The sequence below is a fragment of the Mastacembelus armatus genome, chromosome 13 (genome assembly GCF_900324485.2).
Source record: "Mastacembelus armatus chromosome 13, fMasArm1.2, whole genome shotgun sequence".
Taxonomy (NCBI): Eukaryota; Metazoa; Chordata; class Actinopteri; order Synbranchiformes; family Mastacembelidae; genus Mastacembelus; species Mastacembelus armatus.
The window spans coordinates 9,891,670-9,915,938 of record NC_046645.1 but is presented as its reverse complement, the minus strand read 5'-3'; the positions used below and the strand labels follow the sequence as shown (position 1 = coordinate 9,915,938).

The window sequence follows — 24,269 nt, the reverse complement described above, 5'->3', positions numbered from 1 at the left end:
AGTAAACATAGTGGAGCATTTAGCAGGTAAAGAGCCAGATATTCCTGTCAGGAAATGGTAGAGACCAAAACAGAGCTAAATTAGGGTAATATTAGACTTAAATATGACTCCAAATGAATTCTAATGTTACTCTGTAATTGCTGTTTACCATATTGACTGAAAAAGTGATAATATAATGTAGATGTATGGACAGTAAATAAATTTTAAGTTTTAGTTTTAGTAATTAAATAGTATTGTAGTTGATTACCGCCTTCCACCCGAGAGAGAGCTGGGATAGGCTCCAGCAGATCCCCGTGACCCTGATTCAGGAAGAAGCGGGTATAGAAAATGGATGGATGGATGTAGTTGATTGCCTTGATGCCAAAGGTATTTACACACACATCCACCCATGTCAATAATAATCTTTGTTTCCTCTCTATTCTGCTAGCCACGGACACCTAGTGATGCCCGGCGCTTCTACACAGGCCGACCAGTTCATCTGGACAAGATCCTGATGAGCAAGGTGAAGGTCCCCCATACGTTCGCTGTCCACTCATACACACGACCGACAGTGTGCCAGTACTGCAAGAGGCTTCTTAGAGGATTGTTCAGGCAGGGCCTACAGTGCAAAGGTGTGTACTGAGACAGAGAGAGGCTTTTCTCTGGATGTCCTGTGTGATGCTGAATAATAGCAGATTACATTCAGTCAGGATCCAGATGGAATTATCTTGTGTTTTTTTTTTTCTCCTCTCAGACTGTAAATTCAACTGCCATAAGCGATGTGCGTACAAGGTTCCTAATGACTGCCTTGGGGAGACCATTGGAGGTAAGGGAAAATATAAACGTCTCTCTAATGTGTTTATGACTCTTTTGACCCTGCATGCGTTTGATGAAAGTATTCATTTCTCATCTTCATGTTATCATTGTCTTAGCTGGGTTTATTGTTTTTATAACCAAGCTATCTAAGAAGACTGAAACTCACTGGCACTAATGTTTTTATCTTCTCAGACAACAGAAGTAACTGTGGTAAGTATTATCAGTGCTCAGCAGTGGTGCATGTTGAGCTTCAGCTTCCTAGTAGCGGTCTTGGTAGTAGTTATAGCAGCAGCAGGTAGTCATATGTTTTCACAGCACCTCACTAACATGTCGCACTCAACCACTTGCATCCTTCTTTTGTGCTCCAGACATGTTAAGCCCGAGTACAGACCCAGAGGTGCCCATGGACTACAGCAGCGAGTACGATGCCTCAGACAAGTCTTCAATAGATGACTCAGACGAGGCCTGCACAGACGAGTCCTGCAGCATCCCTGGGTCCTTCTCTCCTGAAAACAACCAGGACGGGACCAGTGGAGACCAGAGGTATGAGGAAGAGGCAAACGGTGGAGAAAACCTGCAAATAACTGTTATAGGAATAGCACAAACTCAAATGCACATTTTGCTTCCTCTAGTGTTTACATCCCATTAATGAGGGTGGTGCAGTCGGTGAGACAGACAACCCGTCGCTCCAGTACAGCTATCAAAGAAGGATGGATGGTTCACTACAGCAATAAGGATACACTGGTAAATTCATTACCCATGCTAAACCACTTTGCAGTTTGCCTGCAAAGTATCTTTGTCATTGTAGTAGGAGCTGAACATACAAGTTTATGTTCATTTACTATAAATGTACAAATTCAGTGTCTTTTTCCATTTTTTATGTTAGAAAGTTGTTGTTTATTTTCCATTGACTCAGAGACATAAAGGACTGCCTGATCATCAGTTTATTTTCTCTGTCAACCTGCTGCTCAAACTTGATCATTCGGTCTCTGTCTTTACACGCTTTGCTTCTTTTTTCTCTTCTATTCGTGCGTGATAGTTTGCGTGTGTGTTAGAACAGCTGAAGATTGATGATGAAGCTGAGTCACCCATAAAACACAACAGCACTCAGCAGATGTGTGGTGAATTCAGGCTAAAAGGCAATTTCTGCTTTTCCTTTTTTATATCTGACCTCAATCAAAAACTTTTTTGCAGTTTTTTTTCCCATGCTTTCCTCTGCAACTGAACTAACACCCTCCTTTTCTTTCTTTCACTTTTGTCCCTTTCCTTTTGTCCATCTTCTCGTTTTGTAGCTTGTGCTCCTGCTCATCCTTCCTTCTCCTATGGGCAGGCTTCTATTTCTCTCGTCGTCACCTCTGAACTTGAAATGCATCCACGTTGACCTTTTTAACCCCCAACCCACTTCATTATCCTACCCTACCTTTGTTGCTCCTCCCCCATCCCATCCTACTCCAACCCCCAACAGAGAAAAAAGCACTACTGGCGTCTGGACTGTAAGTGCATCATCCTTTTCCAGAATAACACCTCCAACAAATACTACAAGGTAAGTATATTTTATTTCATGACAGCCTATAATCAAAAGTCATGTATTTGAGGTGGACGTCCTTTTTTTCACTGGTGCACCTGTGATCCATCCTCTTGCAGGAGATCCCTCTGTCTGAGATTCTGGAGGTGCGTCCCGCTGGCAACTTCAGTCTCGTCCCCCCTGGAACAAATCCCCATTGCTTTGAGCTCATCACAGGAAATATGTGCTACTTCGTAGGGGAGGATCCCAACACCCCACTCAACAACAGCTACCAGACTGTACCACAGAACCCACCCTCACCAAGCCAGGTGGCGCCCAACAGCGGCATTGGGCGGGAGGTGGCCAAGGCGTGGGAGAGTGCCATTAGGCAGGCCCTCATGCCAGTCATCTTTCAGGACGCACCGCCAGCTGAGGGGAATGCAACACACAGTAAGTTTAGAGCAGCCAAATATAGCAGGTGAATTTCTGGTTCATTGTGTTTTCTAAGTGGCACATTGCAGCCAGAGTTTTCTTGATAGGCATGTCATTTTAAAAGATAAGGCTGGCCATTTTCTGTATTAATAGTATTTTCAACAATCTCCACACAGAGTGATGAATTGCTGTTACTCACGCTTGAAGTTTCTTATCTGACATTGCTTTTCAAAAACGAAAGCTTGCACAGAGATATTGTGAAGTGTTATCATTTCTTGCTGCAATTTCTTAGAATGTCTAATTTGAGGGAGAGGATATGTCTTCCAATACACCCTTGATCCACAGTCCTTGCCATATGGTGGCAGTAATGCATCAATTCCTCATGCCAAATAACAGGAAACACAAAGAAGTAGTCGTAGTGGTTGTAGAAGTAGAAGTAGAAGGAGAGGAGGAGATCTCACCCATGAATTGAGTAGAATTTTATCTCAAAATACGGGGAAAATAGGATTAATGGGAGATTGTGTTGATTGAGATTGAGATTGTAAAGACTGTAAAAACTTGTGGCTGTTTGAAGGCTTTGGACAAAAGTTTTAAATAAATATTTGGGTCATATTAATAAAGTTTATCTTATCTTAAACTAATCCCAAAACGAACTTGCTGACCTACTGAACAGGTTTGTCCTTTTTTTCACCTGTTGGAGGCCATGAGCTATACTATGTTGTTGTTTTACAAGTTTGATATGCCTTGCTCGTAGTAAACAGTAAGAGTTCATTCCACACAATAACTGAAATATTAGTTGTTGGCAAGTGCTCATTAAATTATACACAACATAATACTGTGTAATCGGGTTTGTGTTGTTTCAGGACAAGCCTCTGTCAGCATTTCTGTGTCCAACAGTCAAATCCAGGAGAATGTGGTATGACTTCTTATCAATTTCCTTCAAACAATAAATGAGTTATACATTAAGGTTGATAATGACTGTCTAAACTATTGCTTTCCTCTAGGATATTGGTACAGTCTACCAGATTTTTGCTGATGAAGTGCTGGGATCTGGCCAATTTGGAGTAGTGTATGGAGGTATGTAGATCGATATCCAGTGATGCATATTGTGGCTAGAGTTGCCATGCTGTATATGTATATATATATATATATATATATGTATATGTATATGTACACACATATGTGTGTGTCCACTGGCTCAGCTCACGGTGACATATGTTACTAACACCTCATTTCTTTTTTAGGAAAGCACAGGAAGACAGGGAGGGATGTAGCTGTCAAAGTTATTGACAAGCTTCGCTTTCCCACTAAGCAGGAGAGCCAGCTGAGGAATGAGGTGGCCATACTGCAGGTATGCATCCACACACATTTCACTGCAGCTGTAAATACCTCTTCTTTATACATACATACTAATGTCAACACATTAACTGCTGCTTTGCTATATATTGGATATCGTTGTTGTGAATTATACTTACACACACATAAAAACTGTTTTAATAAGGTATCAATGTATCAAAACATTTAGATGATTAGTCAGAGAGATATTAGCCTAAAATATGTAGTAGTAACATTTACTGTGTTGTGTTCACAGAATGTAAAGTAACCCTAATAATCAAAATCTATAAGCATATATTTTAGTCAATATTAGTTCCACCTTTACCAGCTGCAACATTACAGTAATGGATGCAGTAATACATCAGTAAATACGATCCAATAATATAAATGACATCAATGTGAAATGTGTCACTAAGCACTTTTGGTATTTCATGTATATTTGGCTACTAATACCATTGTACTTAAAGTTTGAATGACTCTTGTACGTGTAACAGAATATTATTACAATGTGGTATTTATACTTTTACCTAAGAAAAGAATCTCACCAACGACATGTAAGGAGGAGGGCATGATCAGCCAGTCTTTTCAGTCTGTAGAAACACTTGTTGTTTTGTATGTTCAATTAATAAACAAACTTCAAAACTGGATCATATACAGTATAATGTGAACCAGCAGGTGGAGACAGAGCAGTAATACTGTTAGACTAAAACACATTGCCACATTCCCCAGGTTTCAAGGCAATTACAACAGCAACAAAATAATTTTCTGTTCTCATTGCTGCTTTACATTCCTCCTTTGTGATTAACTTACACTTTCTGTTGCTTTTTCTGCTCTTTTCCAACTCACACTCTGTCCTGCTGTGTCTCTCACACTGGTGAATCTGCTCTTTTAATTTTTTTCTGTCTCTATCAATACTTCTCTTCCACTACGCTCTCCTCTTCTGATTTCCCTTCTTCTTTAAACACATCGCAATGCCCTGGTATCATCCATCATCTTCTTCTCTCCTGCTCTTCCCCCTCTGATCCCTCTCTCAGAGTTTACGTCACCTGGGCATTGTGAACCTGGAGTGCATGTTTGAGACCCCAGAGAAAGTGTTTGTGGTGATGGAGAAGCTACATGGTGACATGTTGGAGATGATCCTGTCCAGTGAGAAAGGCAGACTGCCTGAGAGACTCACTAAGTTCTTCATCACGCAGGTGTGTATGTGCCACAGCAAAGAGGGGATTTGTTGAGTGTAGAAATATAAAGCATTCTGCAAAATCGAACATGCTGTTGTTGTTGTGAGACACTTAATACTGCCAATGACGTTCAGATGTGCCATTGTCTTCCTGTCTTTTCTTTTGTTGTCTACTTCTCTGGAGGTCATGATGCATATATAATGCGTCATCAGTTGTAGTGGAATGTGTATTTTTATATGGAGTTGTAGTTGTGTTGTGACTAATTCATACATTTTGTTTCTGTGGTTTTTGGTGTGTATGTGCATTTTTCCGTGTGAGCAGATTTTGGCAGCTCTGAGACATCTGCACTTCAAGAACATCGTTCACTGTGATCTGAAACCAGAGAATGTGCTGCTTGCCTCTGCTGATCCCTTCCCCCAGGTATGCACTCACCAACACAACTGCAAACAAACCACAAACACCTGCTTCAAGACATGCAGGAGTGACTGAGCAACTGAGCATGCCAACACACTCAGAGTGCAGTTGTTAAAGCTGTTTGCTATTTTCAAATGGGGCTGTAATTTCAGTATTTTGCTGTTTTTCATACTTACTGTATATATCCAGATGCTATCTGATGCCCTGCTCACTATATTTCTCTCAGGTGAAGCTGTGTGACTTTGGTTTTGCCCGCATCATTGGTGAGAAGTCTTTCCGTCGATCAGTGGTCGGCACCCCTGCCTACCTGGCCCCAGAAGTTCTGCTAAACCAGGGCTATAACCGCTCACTGGACATGTGGTCGGTCGGTGTCATTATGTATGTCAGCCTGAGTGGAACATTCCCATTTAATGAGGATGAAGACATCAATGACCAGATCCACAACGCAGCCTTCATGTACCCTCCCAACCCCTGGAAACAGATCTCCAGTGATGGTATAGACAGAGAGGGGAGGGATGATGGTCTGATTGTTAGACACACCATGAGATAAATGTAAAAAAAAAAAAAAGGGGTTGCCAGTTTATTAGGTACAGCCACAGTATAATTGCAGTTTCATACAACAGACCTATAGTGAAGCCTATGTTCATCAAGGTGAAGGTGCTGATTGAACTTTATTTGCAGGATACAGTTTGTGTGTATTGGTTTGGTTTTAGTATTTTGTACCTGCAGGTTATCAAATGAGGATTTTTTTCTACCACAACCAGCCTCTTTTCACAACTGGAACATTTCGAATGTAGCTGTCATAAAAAGGCTGATCTTTATAATGAATTCATGCTCTTTTGTTTCCAGCAATTGACTTGATCAACAACCTGCTGCAAGTTAAGATGAGGAAACGCTATAGCGTGGACAAGAGTCTCAGCCACGTATACTTACAGGTAGCACATGGAAACTACTTGTGTGCATACACACAAACATGCTTACTGTTTAATACTTATTTGTAGCCAAAAGAACGTCAGCATGACAGTAGATTTTTTTTTTTTTTTTTTTTTAATAAATAACAGGTTTCTGTATAACTACCAAACAGCAACAGGAAACTGTAAAAACACCAGGAAACCAAAACCCAGATGCACAAGATTGTAGATAACTTAAGAAGTTTTTTTTTTTTTTTTTTAACTTCAGTGGCTGCACTGGTTAGCAGCTTAAAGCTGATATTTTGGAACTGTGAACACATAACATGACAATTAGCTGTACAAATTGTTTCCATTAACTGACTGTTAAATGTCTCCATCGAAACCAAAATATTTTTCATGGAGGAACAGACCAGCTTCTTCTGTAGGTTTGAACCATTGTTGTTGTTTTTTTGTTTTTTTTGTTTTTGTACAAATGTCTATGGGTTAATTTATCTTTTATCTTAATATTCACAATAGCCACAAGTTAAATTAAAGTGTCATTAAGAATTTCCTCAGTTAGACCAGCTCAGGGTCATTCAAGTTCTTATTCTCCCTCCCACACCCTAAAGCGATTACTGGATGATGCACTATAAACACATAAAAGCCCTTTTAACTTTGATCTAATTTCAGGGCTCCTGAAACTGAAATTTTATCCCCATGTTTATTCCCATTTCTAATTTCTCAGGACTATCAGACGTGGCTGGACCTGCGGGAGCTGGAGTCTAAACTTGGTGAGCGTTACATCACCCACGAAAGTGACGACAGCCGCTGGCAAATGTTTGCTCGTGAACATACTCTGCCCTACCCTGCTCACCTTGTGCCTCCCCCTCCTGCACCGGGCTCTGATGATGAGGAGGGTGGGGAGGACGCAGATGTGCAAGGTCTTACTGAGAGGGTCAGCATCCTCTGACCAGAGAGACACAGGACTTAAGCGCATTTAGGAACAGGAAGGCTGGGATGGTCGACTAAAAGCCTGAAAGAGACATCCATCCTCTACTGTTTATCCTTCCAGGGTGGAGGTCGGGCTGGACCCAATCCCAGTTGAGCCTGTGTGAGAGGTGGGATACGGCCTGGACAGATCACCTGTCTATCACAGGGCTAAAACAATAGAGACACATGAACATTCACATTCACATTCAAATTCACTTCTACAGGCAATTTAGAGTCACCATTTAGCCTAATCTGCATGTGTTTGGACTGTGGGAGGAAGCCAGAGCACCTAGAGAAAACCTACTCAGGCAAGCAGAGGAAGGCCCCAGTAACAAACAAAAGTCAAACCTGGAACCTTCTTGCTGTGAGGCAACAGTGCTAACCACCGTACCATCGTGCTGCCTGAGAGAGACATGAAGTTAAGGATTCTACGGTTCTAATAAGAAGTGTCCAGCTGTTTAGTCTTTCACAGCACAAAATCTGCTGCACTCTTTCAATTTCCAATTTCTCTCTTCCAGCTTGAGGTAATCAAAACTCCCTTCTAATAATTTAACTCTGCAGTGATTGGCCCTCTTTCATCTTTTTGAATGTTTTGAACTCTTTCATGAAGACTGCAGGACTCAGTTTCACACCCTGTGTGCGTCCGACCTGGAGTGTCTTTTACAGATAAAGCTGGAGGAAAAACAGAATTTTTTTTTCCCTCTCACCACTAAATCCGTCAAAGCGAAGCAGGAAATACCATTTCACCACAATAGATAAAGCTGTTTTTTTTTTTAAACAGATAGCTCATATTTAAAATAAAGCTTCACCCCAGTAACAGAAAAGCAACATCAATTTTAAGTGTCATTTAGATGGATTGTCAGGAATTAATGTGTCTCGTCTGTCTTCAGGAAAGACCAAAGCAACAAAAGAGTCTGTGCTTGTAATTACTAATGCACAGGCATGGCGTCAAACCCGTCTGTATCTACAAATGCATTCTCGTAAATTCAGGTCCTGTATTGAAAACTGGACGTATTGATCTGGCGGCTGCAAATCTTTTCCAGTAATTACCACTAGTTTTGAGTCACAATTGACTATTATAAAATATGTGATTCAATATGTTACTGCAGGTTTAAGTGAACTCCAGCATCAGGGCTATTTATCACCTACTATGACTAGACACTTAACAGTCAGGTGAGATGTTCCTACATGGGGCCAACAGACAATAAAACATTACCCTTAATGGCTATTGGTAAATGGCGAAAATTGCTTCTATTGTGTGGAGTTGCCCACTCTCACTCATCTTTGTTGTCAAGTAATTGTGTACTTAAATGGTGAATGTCTTCGTCTGTATATAGACTTTATATACTGTCAGTGAACAGCAGGTCAGTGGATACCTCTTTTAGAAAGTGGAGCCTTCTTCATGTGATCTAAGTGCATGGACAGCTTGTGGTAGTAAACTAGATTTTGGAGAGTGTCAGCTACAGTGTGAAGTTCAGTTATTGACTGTCATTGTCAATATGTTGCATGTTTCTGTGAAGTAGAGTGATTTAGATACAATGTAAACTATACTATAGTTTCAAAAGTTTATTATAGACGTGTAACCTGAAGTTTATGTAGTTGTCAAATATGTGTAGACTGTGTATAACATGTTTGAAGAATGATCCCAGTCTTTGTAACAGATAATACAAACCTTGCACAATAGTCTTTTTGTCCTGGAAGTTTTCATTTATTATAACATTCATACATGTATAAACTAAATGTAGATTTTTATCGAGAACTGGTCGTTGTCAGCTCTGGAGAAATCACAAAATTCAGTAGGCATGGATGTTCGATTACAATTCACAACTAAAATACTCAATCCTTTTAAAGATAATTTGCTTTTTCTTCTTAAGAGGCCATCATTGTTACTTTTCTACAGCAGGAGACATGAATAACGCATGATGAAAAGAAAAAGGACCACTTGTGTCACAGCAATTACTTTTGTACTCACAGCCCAAGTATTGCTTTTTTTTTCCCTCTCTCTAAAGAACAGCATAGTATTCCAGCAATGCAATTTCTGCTGAAATGTACTGACATTTGCTCACATTTGCAAAATGCTCACATATGGACCCGTGCAACCTGGGGTTGAAGATATGATGCACATAAGTACACACAAAAATGATCAGTGTATAACAGCAATGCCTTTACTAGGATACAGAGAGATCTGCTGATCCTATATATATATCCTATATAGTCAGACTCTTAATATGAGCTTAAACCTCCCACACATTGTCTTATTTAAAACTAGCCTAGGTTTACGTCCCCCATGTTTTTGCATATTTGGGTCACAGCGGTAAATAATAGTTTCTTGAACGTATGTTTGAAAATCATACTGTTATGAATCATTTTTTTCCCAAGATTCTTCTAATCATCTGGATTAAAAAAATCTGTGTCTGCTGTGCGATACAGATTTGTAACATGACACTCTTTCCTATTCAGGTAATCAACAGGCCCCCATTTTTATTTGGCTTTATAATTCAATGTACTGAATATTTTATCATTCAAATGGTTAGAAGCATCTTTAGGGATTATAGAGATACCTTAAGAACAAAGGTCGGCTAAGTGGATTTATACAATCTGTTTATACAGTCTGTTTTTTTTTTTTTTCAGACGTCGTCAGCTAAGTAGCTTTTAGAGGAAATGGAAGTTACTTCTGTGACCCAACTATATGCTAATACATAAACACACGACAGAACTGGGACTGGTTCACAACTAGACATTTCTAACTCAGATGCATGTTAAATGAAACAACATAAACATTTTTAGAGTGTGGTACTGCAATCACACCTCACAGACTGAGTGGCACTCAGGGGCCCGTGTGGTTATAGAGAAGACTGAATTGTTTTCCATTCTGATGATGAGCACACTTTGGCCAGCCACTATACTCTGATGAAAGTGCACCCTTGTTTCCTCCTACATTAAATTCATCATCAGTGTCAAATGCCAAATGATACTCTCTCTTTCTGGTTACTTTTATTATATAAAGTGTGTGCAGGTTTGTCAATACCTCATCAGGCACACTTCTTCATGCAGTGGACAACTGTCACCAAATAAGCACCTACACCTTAGACAGTCTCAGATCTGCCACTGCCAATTAAGTCTATTCAGCTTCATCCAATTTGGCGAAAAACAAGATTTATCAAAGTAGAGTTTCCCCACAGAAAACAGCGATGCATCCAGTCTGCTCAGAATGATGACCTTCAGAGATGAAAGTAAAAATATAGCGTATGCTTTCAGCTGCCATAGCAACTGGTATGTGTATGACTGGGTTTTCAACTGAACGTCCACGAGTATTTTGACATAAACACAAGAAAGCGGACACGTAACAAATTCTATTAGACTTTGGTTAATTAAGGCCTTGATAAATCAGACTGTACAGCTTGTAGGATATATTGAAGTGCCAGCGGCGATTGAAAAGGTCAGGACCCAATCTGACTAAAAAAAAAAAAAAAAGTATAAACACAAAGTTTATACTAATCTAACTTTAAAAAAAATGTCAATTGCCTATGTTTCTGTCTATCAACAAATCCCACAAAAAGAGCTAAATCAACAAGGTGTTCATCTGTATCTGAAATATCAACTTTGAAGTTTTTTTTTTTAATTAATGTGTCTTCTAGACAGAAAGCGCTCAGCCTGCTAATTACTTTTTTTTTTTCAGTCAGTGTTTGCCATCTACACCTCTGAGACATCCCTGGGCTCATTTCTTGTCAGCTTCACTCAGTGCAGTCTAGTGTTTAGTTCTGTAGTTCTGCTTGGGATGACAAGACACACACACACACACACACACATTTGGCCAATCTATTAGAAGCAATTCAATTTTGCCTTGGAGTTCTTGAAAAGTTATCTGTATTAATAAAGTCTGTGGAAACGGCATTTCAATTGTTTACGCATTCAAGAGGCCAAGCATCTCATCATTATATCATCTGACACAACAAAGAACAAGCCATGTGTTATCTGTAGTACATATACTCCTATAATCAACACAATTCACAGCTACATGTCACAATCATGTGTCACCCATAAAATATAGTCTTCCTTTACTTAAATTTTGCAAAAGTGTTGTTTAACACACTAAAATATTGAAATTAAATAATGTAAGAGTTTGCTACTCAATTCTTGTGTTGTGAAGTTCTAATAGATTTTGTTGTCAACAGTGGCAAGATGGGAAATATGCAGCCAACTCAGCTCAGTTCTGAACCACTGTCGATAAATGCCAAAAACAACAAGCTACTGTGGCCGTTGAAATGTTTAGTCTAATTGTGTAACACGATCACGAATTCTGATTGCACTCACAGCGGAACAGCGGAACCAGTGACTTGCAGTTTGACCAAGAAGTACATTAAAAGGCCAGGCCAGCTGCTGGGTTTGCCCTTGCACTCAGGCGTAATGCATTTTGAATGGGCATAACTCAGTGTAAAACAATTTGCCAAATTACAGAAAATTGCATAGCAATTCCAGTTGTCAGACAGATGCAAAAACAGAGGGTTCATCAGAACCCGTTGTACATCACACCAGCCTGTCTTTGCAAAAACTAAACGCTACTTGTAACAAAAGAGAAAAGTCTATACAATAGTTAAATGCTTAATTAATTTATTTCACCTTAAATTATATTACAGACCTGTCCAGGGTGTACCCCTGCCTTCCACCCGAGAGAGAGCTGGCATAGGCTCCAGCAGATCCCTGTGACCCTGATTCAGGAAAAAGCAGGTATAGAAAATGGATGGATGGATTATATTACAAAAGCTAAAATAGAGTGTGAGTGTGTGTGTGAGTCTGTAAACTCAGTAGAGTAATGTGTGCATGGATGAAGGTGACAAATAAAGTCAAAAATCCTTAAAGAAAAAAACATCTGAAGGTGACCTGGTGATAGTTTGAACGCTGGTTGATAGTAAGAAGTAAAAAGCTGGTAAAAAGAAGATGAAGACCTGTGTTGATGCTGTTTCAAGCTTGTTGTGCGCTCTGTACCAGAGAGACCAGAACATAAATGCAAGGATTCTTGATGGGCAGATGTCATTATTGTGAGGGTGGATTATTAAAACTTATTATGACTCACATATGAAATTAATAATTCAACAGCATGAAAAAGACTTATTTATGAAAGCAGGGGAATAGCCAGGTCCTTTCTGGCCAAACAAGGTCAATTGTTACATTTTGATTATGATTGTTATTAGACTTAATTACAATGGATGGAAGCAAGTCTCTTTAATAATCTTAATGGTTATTTGTGAGTTACAGAATTTTAAGTGATTAAGATACATACACACATTTTATATAAATGTGACAAATACTAACCAGCATAATTAACACAATACAAAGACTCAGGAAAAGGAAGAGTGCAATTACAAAGCTATGTGAATAAATGAGTTACTGCAGTGTGTTGAGAATGCTGCAACAAGAAGATAAAAGGTGATAAATAGGTGGGCCAGACTGGGTAGGAAAGGATCTAACAGAGCCGAGTTCCAACTCTAGCCACAGCCACTTGCTACAGAGGGCTACAGAGGGCTATGGATGGCTATAGAAGGCTACAGAGAGCTATGGATGGTTACAGACGGTCACAGATGGCTACATACGGCTATGGGTGGCTACAGAGGGCTATGGATGGTTACAGACGACTATGGACGGCTATGGATAGCTACAGACGGCCACAGATGGCTACAGGTTATGGATGGCTAAAGACGGCTACAGAGGTCTACAGATGGCTACAGAAGGCTATGGGTGGCTACATACAGCTATGGATGGCTAAGGAGGGCTATGGATGGTTACAGACAACTATGGACGGCTATGGATAGCTACAGACGGCCACAGACGGCCACAGATGGCTACAGATGGCTACAGATGGCTACAGACGGCTACAGGCTATGGATGGCTAAAGACGGCTACAGATGGCTACAGAAGGCTATGCATGGCTACATACAGTTATGGATGGCTAAGGAGGGCTATGGATGGCTACATACAGTTATGGATGGCTAAGGAGGGCTATGGATGGCTACATACAGTTATGGATGGCTAAGGAGGGCTATGGATGGCTACAGACGACTATGGACGGCTATGGATGGCTACAGACGACTATGGACAGCTATGGATGGCTACAGACGACTATGGACAGCTATGGATGGCTACAGAGGTCTACAGAGGGCTATGGATGGCTACAGAGGTCTACAGAGGGCTATGGATGCTACAGAGGTCTACAGAGGGCTATGGATGGCTATAGACGGCTACATACAGCCATGGATGGCTACAGAAGGCTATGGATGGCTACAGACGACTATGGACGGCTATGGATGGCTACAGACGACTATGGACGGCTATGGATGGCTACAGACGACTATGGACAGCTATGGATGGCTACAGACGACTATGGACAGCTATGGATGGCTACAGAGGTCTACAGAGGGCTATGGATGGCTACAGAGGTCTACAGAGGGCTATGGATGGCTATAGACGGCTACATACAGCCATGGATGGCTACAGAAGGCTATGGATGGCTACAGACGACTATGGACGGCTATGGATGGCTACAGACGACTATGGACAGCTATGGATGGCTACAGAGGTCTACAGAGGGCTATGGATGGCTACAGAGGTCTACAGAGGGCTATGGATGGCTATAGACGGCTACATACAGCCATGGATGGCTACAGAAGGCTATGGATGGCTACAGACAACTATGGACAGCTATGGGTGGCTACAGGGGGATATGGATCTCTACAGACGGCCGTGTGAGCTGAGGTCTGGATGCCTAAACGCAAAGAGGTGTGTGTAATTTGTGTAAATTGCTTTACGTTAAGAGATTTGCCAAGGCAGAACTGGTGACAACATTTTTACTTATTTCATGGCGATGTATGAGACAAACTTTATTTATGTTATGTTTGTGTTTTAATTAAAGCCTGTAGGTGGCTGGTTGTGTGACTGTAGGTGGCTGGTTGCTTGACTGTAGGAGGCTGGTTTAGTGACTGTAATTGGTTGTGTGACTGTAGGCGGCTGGTTGTGGCTCCACCTTTGGCAACAGCCTCAAAACTGTTTGAATTCTGATTAGTTTTGAATTACATGGCTTATCTTTAAATTGAATACTAACAATACATTTTCTTGCAATTTTCTCAGATCTAGTAAAACATATTTAGTATATGTAGCTCTTCTGAGCTCTAATGGAGAAGATCTCCCATTACTCTCCACTGAAGTTTTTTTTTTCCTGTATTTTCTGTAAAGGTTACCATGCAGGAGTTGAAGTTTCATTAGAAGTGCAGTAGCAGTGGAATGTCTGAAACTTGAGGGGATTTCCTGTACAATGTATTCACCAAAGCACTGTTACTATTAAGACTTTCATTTCCCAAAAATGAACAAAATAAAGATAAAGTTTATAGCTAAAATTCCTTTCATTGTATTAAAAGACACACAAGACTATTTAATATTAGTAAAAAACAAATTAAATGTCTATTGAATAATTAATACTTTCCTTAAATTATACAAAGATCTGTAATATGGTATTTGCACTAATTTAAAGTCTAGCCCACTGAACTCTCACAGCAAATTTGCCATTGTTCGGTTAACGCCCACTGGGTTCTCCCTCACACCAGAAAAAAGAATGTAGGTTGGGTTAAGTACATAAACAAACAACTAGTGAGAACATTATTTACCAGCCGTGGAGGTCTCATACTGCCTCCCAAGGAAATTAGTGTGAGAAATAGGGAGGTAAAGTGCACAAGAGGCTCAGTAGTCACGTTTATTAAGACAGAAGGAGGAGAGACTAGGACCCGAACACAGACACATGAGCCAGACAGAGTGCAGATGCAGTTGCAGTTTATTGAAACAAAATGTAAAACAAAACAAGCAAACAAACAAACACAAGGAATAAGGCTCACTCTGAGACAAGCAAAACTTAACGGAGAATCCTATAAATCCAGGAGAGTAACAGACCAGAAATCTGACCAAAGTCCACAAACAGGTACCCAGTCAAACACATGGGAAACACGTGGAGATCACAAAAATAGGTGGCTGCAATGCTTAGACTATTGAGAGCACAAAAAATGAGCTGGCTGAGAAACAGAGAAACAGATGTTTAAACTTGGAAGTTGACAAAGGAAATGGAAACAGGTTGTGGTTGGTGTGGAATCTCCAAACAGTCAATGAGGAAATGAGGGAAAATTGCATTGAAGTGCACATCAGTTGCCCCTTTTTCTGTCTTAAATGCACCATAAATAGGCTTACTTGCAATTATTGGCGATATTGCCCAGAATGTTCCTCAGAACAACCTCAAAGGTACTGCCCACTCGAAAAATATTCTGAAAGCAGAACAAGGCAAAGTCAAGCCCATGTCAAGTGTGTTGAGTGAGAAGTAGAAAACAAGTGTTAAAGATATAGAACAGCTTAATGCCAATTTACAGGTGAACGAAGTGTGACTAAAACAGCTGCGGTATTTTTGTCGCAATATAATCTTATCTCTTGGAAATAGTAATTTAAAGCATTGCAATTATTATGTATTTTTATATACAACATATCAGACATAATAAGATGTACAGGAAACTGGATTTGCAGCACAAGCTTTACTCCAAATGCTATAAGGTCTGTTCTGTACAGTAAATCCATCTTCCTAAAGCGTTCCTGCTTCTTGTTCTAATCTTATGTTGTAATTTGTATCAGAGCCATGTGCAGTAGACCATTGCTCCCTTCAGGGTTCAGCTTGTAAAATACACAGCACAACTGTAGTATATCTTTCCAACAATTAGCTCCATAGCTCAGCTTGAAGGCAAAAGGCTTCGCTATTGTGAGACACACAAAAGAAGTGGTTAGCCTATCTATCAAAGTTACATTTGTTCTTTGTAGAAAATTCATCTTTGTTTTACCTTCCCTCCAGCTGAGTCAGACGCAAATCCCTCGATAAAGTGAGTCAAAGGCATCTTAAGCTTAATATACAGTATGTGTATGTTGAAACGCGTTTTCACATGTTGTGTATCATGGATGAGAAGTGTTAGGGCTAGGACAGCCCTTTCCAATTATTTTATTGTAAGATTCTAGAAATAAATTTCTTGGTATATTTCCTTTTTCCTTCCTCTTTGCTTCTCTGTGCTCTTCCTGTAGCTGAGCCCCATAGGAAAATAAACGACACACACAGTTGCTGTAAATGTTTGCATAGCATATTAACAGATCGACTGCAGGCTTCCTTCACAGATGCTTTTCATAAACACAAAAAAACCCTTGGATACAGTGCTGGCAGAAAGTTGTTCTGGGTAAATTACTGCATCTGAAAACCACATGGTTTATACTGTTGCCTGGTGCGCAGCTCGAGCATATAAATCAGGCTGAGTTCACTTCTTAACCTCCTGTGTTTAGCAGGGAAACAACTGTAGCACTTCAGTTTTCTTACACTGTGTCATCCTGACGGTGATCAGCCTACGTGTTTAACAAGTTGAAACAGAACAAGGACGATGACGAAATGAAACCCCTTTACAGATGTAATGCTCCATGATTGTTTCACAGCTTGCACTATGAAAATTCTCATATCAGTGCGAAAGTAAAATAGGGAAGAAAGGTTAGGTTAGGTTAGGTTATGTAACTTGTTGCATATTATAGCTGTCTGCCCATACTCGCTTTTTTTTCTGTCTCCCCAGGGTAGTCTCATCATATCTGCTCAGTGTAATGTTCCCCCCCCCCCCCCCCCCACACTTCCTCCATGACTACATTCAAAGTCAAACCTCCCACCTCCTGCATGTGTCTTCCCCTTTATGTACCTCATCTCATCCCTTCTGCACGCTCCTTGGTGACATTTCAACTGTGGCTGTCAACGGCACACGTTTTCAACCAGAGTAAAGAGATTCTGTTTTTACCGTATTGGCTGATAACACCATGTGGGAGAACACCATGTGGGGCTGTAGTGGCTCAGCCGCATGTCAGCAGCTCTGAAGAGTCTCTTAAGAAGCTCATCCTGGACTGAACTCTGCCAAACCTGAAACAGCTCTGGAATGTGTCTGAAGCTCTTCATCCACTGGACATCTTTCTTTTACAACCAAGACATACCTTTTACCAAAAACAACAGGTGAGGGCATTGCCTGGTAATAATACAAGACTTAAAAAAAAAACAAACTCTAAAACAGTAAAAGTGAAAATGTTAAAAACTGTGAGGTATTTTAATATTTTCTGAGCAGGGTATTCATTTATTTTGAAACCTCACTTTCTTTGATAGTTTACTTTTTATCCCCAGTGGACTGTTGTGAAGGGAAAGGCGGCATGCTTGAGGCTGTGAGTCAGTGTTTCAAAAATAATTAGGCTAGAAATGTTGATTCTCTACAGGGGAGCGTGTTTTCTGCTGTTTCCCCTGTGCTGGTCAACACAGCAGGCTGGAGAGTGCAGCAGAGAACTGCCTTACAAGAAGAAATAGTGGAAATTCACAGAAATATAGTGCACAGGTGGACTATGACGCTTTTGAAATACAGACTTAGTAACATGGAGTCAAGCTTTAAAACATAAACGGTATTAACATTTGGTTTAAAAAGGGGATTTGGCTTACGGCACCTTCTCCCTCTTCAGGGAGAAGCAGACTGGCTCTTTTAAAGCCTCTCTGGTGACACAGTTGTGTAACAACCAGGCTTAGCTGAACTTACAATATTAATAAACACATAGCTGGATTAGATGGATGTACCTAAAGCTTTAACCAGCCTTGTGTAGAGTAGGCCTGTAGTAGGATTATATGATAAAATAAAACTTTACATGTTAAAAACACAGAAAAAACTAAAAACCTAAGAAATGAGAATAAGAATAAGAATAAAAGAAAAGTACAGGTACTGAGTGTAAAAAGCAGATAATGAAAGCGTGTTAACAAAGCCACTGTTAGCAAAAGGGAAGAACTGACTTGAGGTTATTCATAGCAGCCAGACAGATGACTAAACAGCAGCCTAACACCAGGTATAAAATCTGTTGTTGCTGTCAACACAGTTTCACAACCCACAGCTTTAAAATTTTATGAATAATCCATTAAATCAAGCCCATTTCCACACACGTGCATGCGCACAGGCACACATTATCAGTCACTGAAGATTGTCTGACGCTAAATGGCTTCTCCATTATTGAGTTTAGATGAGACAGCCCATCTCTGTCCAGACATTAACAGCATTATGGTTCCTGAGCCTACAAACACACCGAGGACAAAGCTTGAGCGATAGAACAACGTGTAGAGAGAGAAGGAGAAAAAAAAAAAAACAGAAAGGATGCCAGAGATAGAGAAGAAAGGTTTAATTTCCTACTACTGAAATCTCGCCGAGATGGCTAGAGATGGGAAATTGACAGGGTGAACGCTTTATCTAAAAACTTTTAATAATATGATTACAGTGGAGAAAATGTTCTACAGGCTCTCTCCTTTACAGCAAGGTCAGGAGATATACTGTAATAAAAGCCTTTATGTGGTTTGGCTTATTAGATAAAATGGAGACAGTGTTACATACAAAATGAAGTAACTATGACAATCATATCAGTGCTTTAATAATATAATAAAAACACAAAAGACAATTTTGCAAGATATATCGCTCAAAACTTATCTACTCTACGTGTTTTACTCTGATGGCATTTTTATGTTCACTCAGTCTTTCAGTCTTACTGGATTCAGTATAACACAGTGATCATCAAGCCTCTTCTAATAACAGAAAAAACAGAGGGCTCTCGTCATATTACATAAAAACAGCAACCACATGCTGTCTTTGCAGAAAATTCTTCAAATGATCTACTTTAAAGTGCAATTGTTGACTTCATTGTTTCCCATTTTCTTGTGACATTTAGCTGGGTTTTTTTTTTTTGGCCTTTCTGTGCCATTTGGGCAGCAGAACATTTTGAACAGGAAACAAAACAGACTAATATCTAGGATGTGTTTGCCAAACAGGCAGGAATCGCTCCCGCAGCTCTGTGATGACAGAGACTGACCGTGCATCTATAGTGTAAATCATGGAAAGAATTAACTGATTAATTCATATAGTGCATGAAGTTCACATTTCTCATTCAAGCCACAGTCAACATTTAAGTCTGTTGTGTGGGAGAGATGAGTTCTGCTGGTGGATGATACATTAGACATTAACTGAACCTTCTGCCAGTCTTTGTAAGGACACACTGAAATTGGCGATAACTGGTTGAGGCTGACGGTGGGTTGTAACAGAATTACAAATTCCTATTGTGCACATAAATTGGACTTAAGTTGGATTAAGAACTAATTTCTGTAAAATGCAAATGCTCACTTTGCCAACTACCTCTGCCTGTCAGTCAGATTTAGTCCATGCAGGGTAATAAGTGCAACAATTTAACGAAAAGCAGTGTAACACAGTGAGCACTGGGCTTCTTCTATTAAAATTATGTGATCAGCTTGTGGGTTGGGGATTAGGGTTTTCTACATCTAATTCATTTGATATAAAGCATTAGATCCTTAATGCACTCAGTTTTCATAAGAACATGACATTTATGGGGGAAAAAAACTGCATGACATATTTGCTCCTCCCCTGGCAGCTCAGGCAATAGGGGATTTTGGCAATCTCACTTTCTTTAAGAACTGCGGGTACAGTTCGGGTTATCATGGAGCATGACTATGTTTGTATCTTCTCTAGGGGAGGAAACTTTGACTGTCTCCCTAAATGCCATACACCGTAAAGCGAAACTGCCTCACATTCAGACACATCAGATGAAAACCAAATGATTTTATCTCTTGAGATCCCTGGACCATGAAATAGGATAGAGGATACAAAATGTCCAAGCTAATCTATGAATTTTAAGGTATCCTAGGCATAAAACTCATGTCGCCTGTGTCACTACTACTCAGTGAAACTGTAAAACAGTTACTGTAAAACTTTTTTTTTGTTTGTTTGTTTTTTTAACAGGCAACCAGGAGCGTGAAAATGAAAGCCACAGTGAACATTACAGTCACACCATCAGTGACAGCCTCAAACTCAACAGCACTGTGTGTTAAGATTGGTGAGAATGCCATCAGTGACTTCCTGATGTCTGTTTACATCCTGGTTTTTATTTTTGGTTTGATCTTCAATGTGTTGACACTGGGACCCATTTGGCAACAAGTGCGGCGGCAAAATGTTCTGGGCATCTTCCTACTCAGCCTGTCCCTCTCTGACATGCTTTTCCTCTTCACTATGCCCCTTTGGATCAATTACTACCGGCAGGACCACCGCTGGCAGCTAGGTGATATATCCTGCAATGTAGCTGGCTTCTTCTACTACTCCAACATGTACATCAGCATCTACCTGCTCTGCTGTATCTCTGTGGACCGCTGCCTAGTGGTCACGTACCCGCTCCGCTGCAAAACCCACCGTACATCAGCCTATGCCTGGGCACAGTGTGGCATTGTTTACGTTGTAGTGGTGGTGCTGCACATCATGGTGTTGTTCAACGACAATCTCACAGATGTCCATGACGACGTGAACGACAACGACCGCTGTTATGAGACTTATCCATTACAGAAGCCTATTGCCTTATTTAACATGATCAGAGTGGGAGTAGGTTTCCTGTTGCCCCTTCTGGTTTTGGGGGTAAGCTACTGGAAGGTGCTGGCCACTGTTGGCCAGAGTCCTGGACTGAGTGCCCAGGCTAAGAAGAAGGTCCGTCTACTGTCCTTTGGGGTGATTGGGATCTTCTCTATCTGCTTTGCCCCTTATCACATTATCCTGCTCATACGCTCACTGATATTCTACCACAGCGACAACACCCTTCCTGAAGGACATTACTGCCAGTTTGAACAAAACACACACTTCTTCTTCTCATGCACGTTGGCACTGTCCAGTCTGAACTGTGTGGTGGACCCTGTGCTGTATGTGCTGGTCAGTAATGGAGTGCAGGAGGAGGTGAAAATGTGCTGTAGGAGGAACCGAAAGACACTGACAGAGGACTGTGCCCTAACCTCACAAAACAGGGGAAAGAACAATGCTAATTTAATATGAGAATCAGGCTGTACGTGGACAGGTGCATTTCTAGGCATATATTTGTGTGTGTGCACTCATAGACGTGATTATGCATTTAAATGTTTTAATCTCCAGTGGTAGCAAACAAATATAAGGAATATTTCCATCCTATAATCACCAGTTCAAAACTCTGTATACAGACAATCATACATCCTTTAAGACCTGTTTCTTTTTTTTTTCTCCCTCATATCCTCCACACAGTTGTGGTAGGGCTAAATAATATGCATCTTGGAGCTCTGTAATTGGATTGTAATCCCAGGTTCTGCTCTTCCAAGAGTTCTTCAGTTGCAGCCACTTCTGGTTTGTGGATAGACATAAATTAAGTTTTATTTTTCCTCCACTCTATGCACAGAAATTGTGACTGCAATAGTGTGAGCCTGGTATAAGTAAAAGCATTGCATGAAAAAGCATTTATCCTCACCTCTATATCCATATTCATACATCTAGGCTATATGTACAAGGTAATCACACATTCAGCACAGCAGTGTGCTGAACATGATATCAATATGTGTGTGTGTGTGTGTGTGTTAGAGAGAGAGAGAAAATACTCCAATAAGACTAAAGTTAACAAACTTACTGTAATGAGCTAGAACATGCTGCAGAAAATGAGTGAATTGGCAACATTAAGGTTAGTGCTTGTTTTTATATGTTGCCCATATTTCACACAGTGTTGCACTTATGCATCAATGGAGCCCTTTATAGAGCACATTAATATGTTATCAGCAAAGCACTTAAAACCACTATGAACCCTGAAGTAGCTGACGCTTGTATATGAAGTTCTCTTCCTTTAAAAGACAAAATTACAGGCTACTTGACCTGTGTATATTACACAGCCACACTATCTCCTTAATTGAACAATAGTAGAACAATCTAAATTGCTGCTGCACGTGCTAAAGTGTGAAAACACACACACACACACACATATAAATACCTGTTTTTAATACATGGTGGGGCCCAATGACAGGGGCAGTCCCTGTGGGATCAACCTTTTCTGAATGGTTTAGAAATGTGACTTTAACTGCTAAATTATTGTTTAATTTTTTCAATGATGAAAATGACTTAAAAAATGGAAACACTCACAAATTTTTGACCTGACTTCTGCTGGCCCATGGGTACCATACCTGACTTTTGGCCCCTGCAGGGGAAGAGACATGTTATGTATGTATTCTGGACCACATTTCTCATGACAATCTACATAACCTATGTTGGATTGAAAGGTTAATAATGCATTGTATTAGCACTGAGTCACATGATCCAGATAGGCACCATTAATCCTTTGTCCAAAATACAATTGGTTCTATATAGTATTAAATTAATGTTGGGCAAACAAAATTAAATAGGTAATAAAAATAATGGTTGACTTCTTTGGCCTCTGTACCGGTTAAGATTCTTAGTTGAGTCATGTTTTAACATTATTTCCAAAATGTAATTTGACTATAACATAAATGTATTTTTTATTTTGCATATTTATTTGCTGTTGCTTAACTTTTATATTTGTTATTCTCAATTTGATTGTATGTATATGTCTGTATGGATATTTTAAATACATTTATTTCAAAATTGAATACTGGTTTATCAAATGATCTCTAACATGCCAGAAATTGTTTTATAAAAAGAATGAAAAAAATTGAGGACTTTTCTACCTGACTGGTTTTGGGACTTGGGGTTAAGTTATTGACTAATTACCGCATATACTGTGTGTGACTCTGGTCAAATAAAATACGACTGGTCCAATAAAATATGACTGGACCAAAAAAAATATGGTTAAATAAAACACAACTCATCCAATAAATACAATTGATCTCAGAAAAATACGACTGGACTCAGAAAAATGCGTCTGCTTGAATAAAATACGATTGGTCCAATAAAATACGACTAGTGTCAGGAAAATAGGACTAGTCTCAAAAATACAACTGATCCAATAAAATACAACTGGTCCATTAAAATACGACTTGTCCAATAAAATACGACTGGTCCAAAAAAATACGTCTGGTCGAGTAAAATATGACTGGTCCTCTAAAATGCAACTGGTAAAAAAAAAATATGACAGTTCCAATAAAACATGGCTGCTGCCAGAAAGATACAAATGGTCCAATAAAATACAACTGGTCCATTAAAATATGACTTGTCCAATAAAATACGACTGGTCCAAAAAAATACGTCTGGTCGAGTAAAATATCACTGGTCCTCTAAAATGCAACTGGTAAAAAAAAATATGACAGTTCCAATAAAATATGGCTGCTGCCAGAAAAATATAAATGGTCCAATAAAATAAAACTGGTTCAATAAAATACAATTAGTCTCTGAAAAATATGACTGGACCAATAAAATACGACTGGTCTCTGAAAAATACGACTGGACCAATAAAATATGACTGGTCTCAGAAAAATACAACTGGTCAAATACGATTGGTCCAATAAAACATGACTGGTCAAATAATATACGACTGGTCTAGTAAAAGTAGTTACAGTTGCGGTTTTTGGTCAGTGATAAATGCAAAGATAATAAAGCTAGTGAAATTATATATTTTGATGAATGTAAAAAAAAAACAAAAAAAACAATCCCATTAAAATTTAAATGAATTAATAAGTATTATAGGTGTAGCAAAAGTAGCCACTGAGTCACACCTTTGCACTAACATATTCCTTCATTCTAACTAACATGCAGTTCTGCATAAACATGTTTTTTTTTTCTTTTTTAAGTGCAGAGTTGTGGTCAACAAACCCAAATGTTTTCTAAAGATATCCTTCGCTCACTTTATTATGGTACCTAA

The 24,269-nt window shown here is 39.7% G+C and overlaps 2 protein-coding genes across 3 annotated transcripts in view; both read left to right on the top strand.

Annotated features, from left to right (window-relative positions):
• prkd2 (protein kinase D2) overlaps positions 1-9,221 on the top strand; it is a 28,682-nt gene extending 19,461 nt beyond the window's left edge. Inside the window, exons 5-19 of one of the 2 annotated variants that reach the window (XM_026321243.2) lie at positions 428-611; positions 734-805; positions 988-1,005; positions 1,164-1,338; positions 1,428-1,539; positions 2,261-2,338; positions 2,440-2,749; positions 3,595-3,647; positions 3,736-3,808; positions 3,976-4,082; positions 5,101-5,262; positions 5,566-5,664; positions 5,885-6,152; positions 6,508-6,593; positions 7,294-9,221. In XM_026321243.2, the coding sequence (XP_026177028.1) occupies positions 428-611; positions 734-805; positions 988-1,005; positions 1,164-1,338; positions 1,428-1,539; positions 2,261-2,338; positions 2,440-2,749; positions 3,595-3,647; positions 3,736-3,808; positions 3,976-4,082; positions 5,101-5,262; positions 5,566-5,664; positions 5,885-6,152; positions 6,508-6,593; positions 7,294-7,518 (2,022 nt within the window). In that variant the 3' untranslated portion in view covers positions 7,519-9,221. The remainder of the gene's footprint in view (positions 1-427; positions 612-733; positions 806-987; positions 1,006-1,163; positions 1,339-1,427; positions 1,540-2,260; positions 2,339-2,439; positions 2,750-3,594; positions 3,648-3,735; positions 3,809-3,975; positions 4,083-5,100; positions 5,263-5,565; positions 5,665-5,884; positions 6,153-6,507; positions 6,594-7,293) is intronic. The other variant, XM_026321253.2, reaches the window with a different exon arrangement.
• An 8,058-nt stretch (positions 9,222-17,279) lies between these two features.
• On the top strand, positions 17,280-23,058 carry gpr184 (G protein-coupled receptor 184). The gene is made up of 2 exons (XM_026299117.1): positions 17,280-17,589; positions 20,405-23,058. Exon 2 carries the CDS (start codon positions 20,423-20,425, stop codon positions 21,473-21,475), a length of 1,053 nt encoding a protein of 350 aa, XP_026154902.1. The 5' UTR covers positions 17,280-17,589; positions 20,405-20,422; the 3' UTR covers positions 21,476-23,058.
• Positions 23,059-24,269: the final 1,211 nt, after the last annotated feature.

What these genes read in the sequence shown, in the direction of transcription:
- gpr184 (XM_026299117.1), top strand. Translation starts at nt 20,423, where the DNA reads ATGAAAGCCACAGTGAACATTACAGTCACACCATCAGTGACAGCCTCA.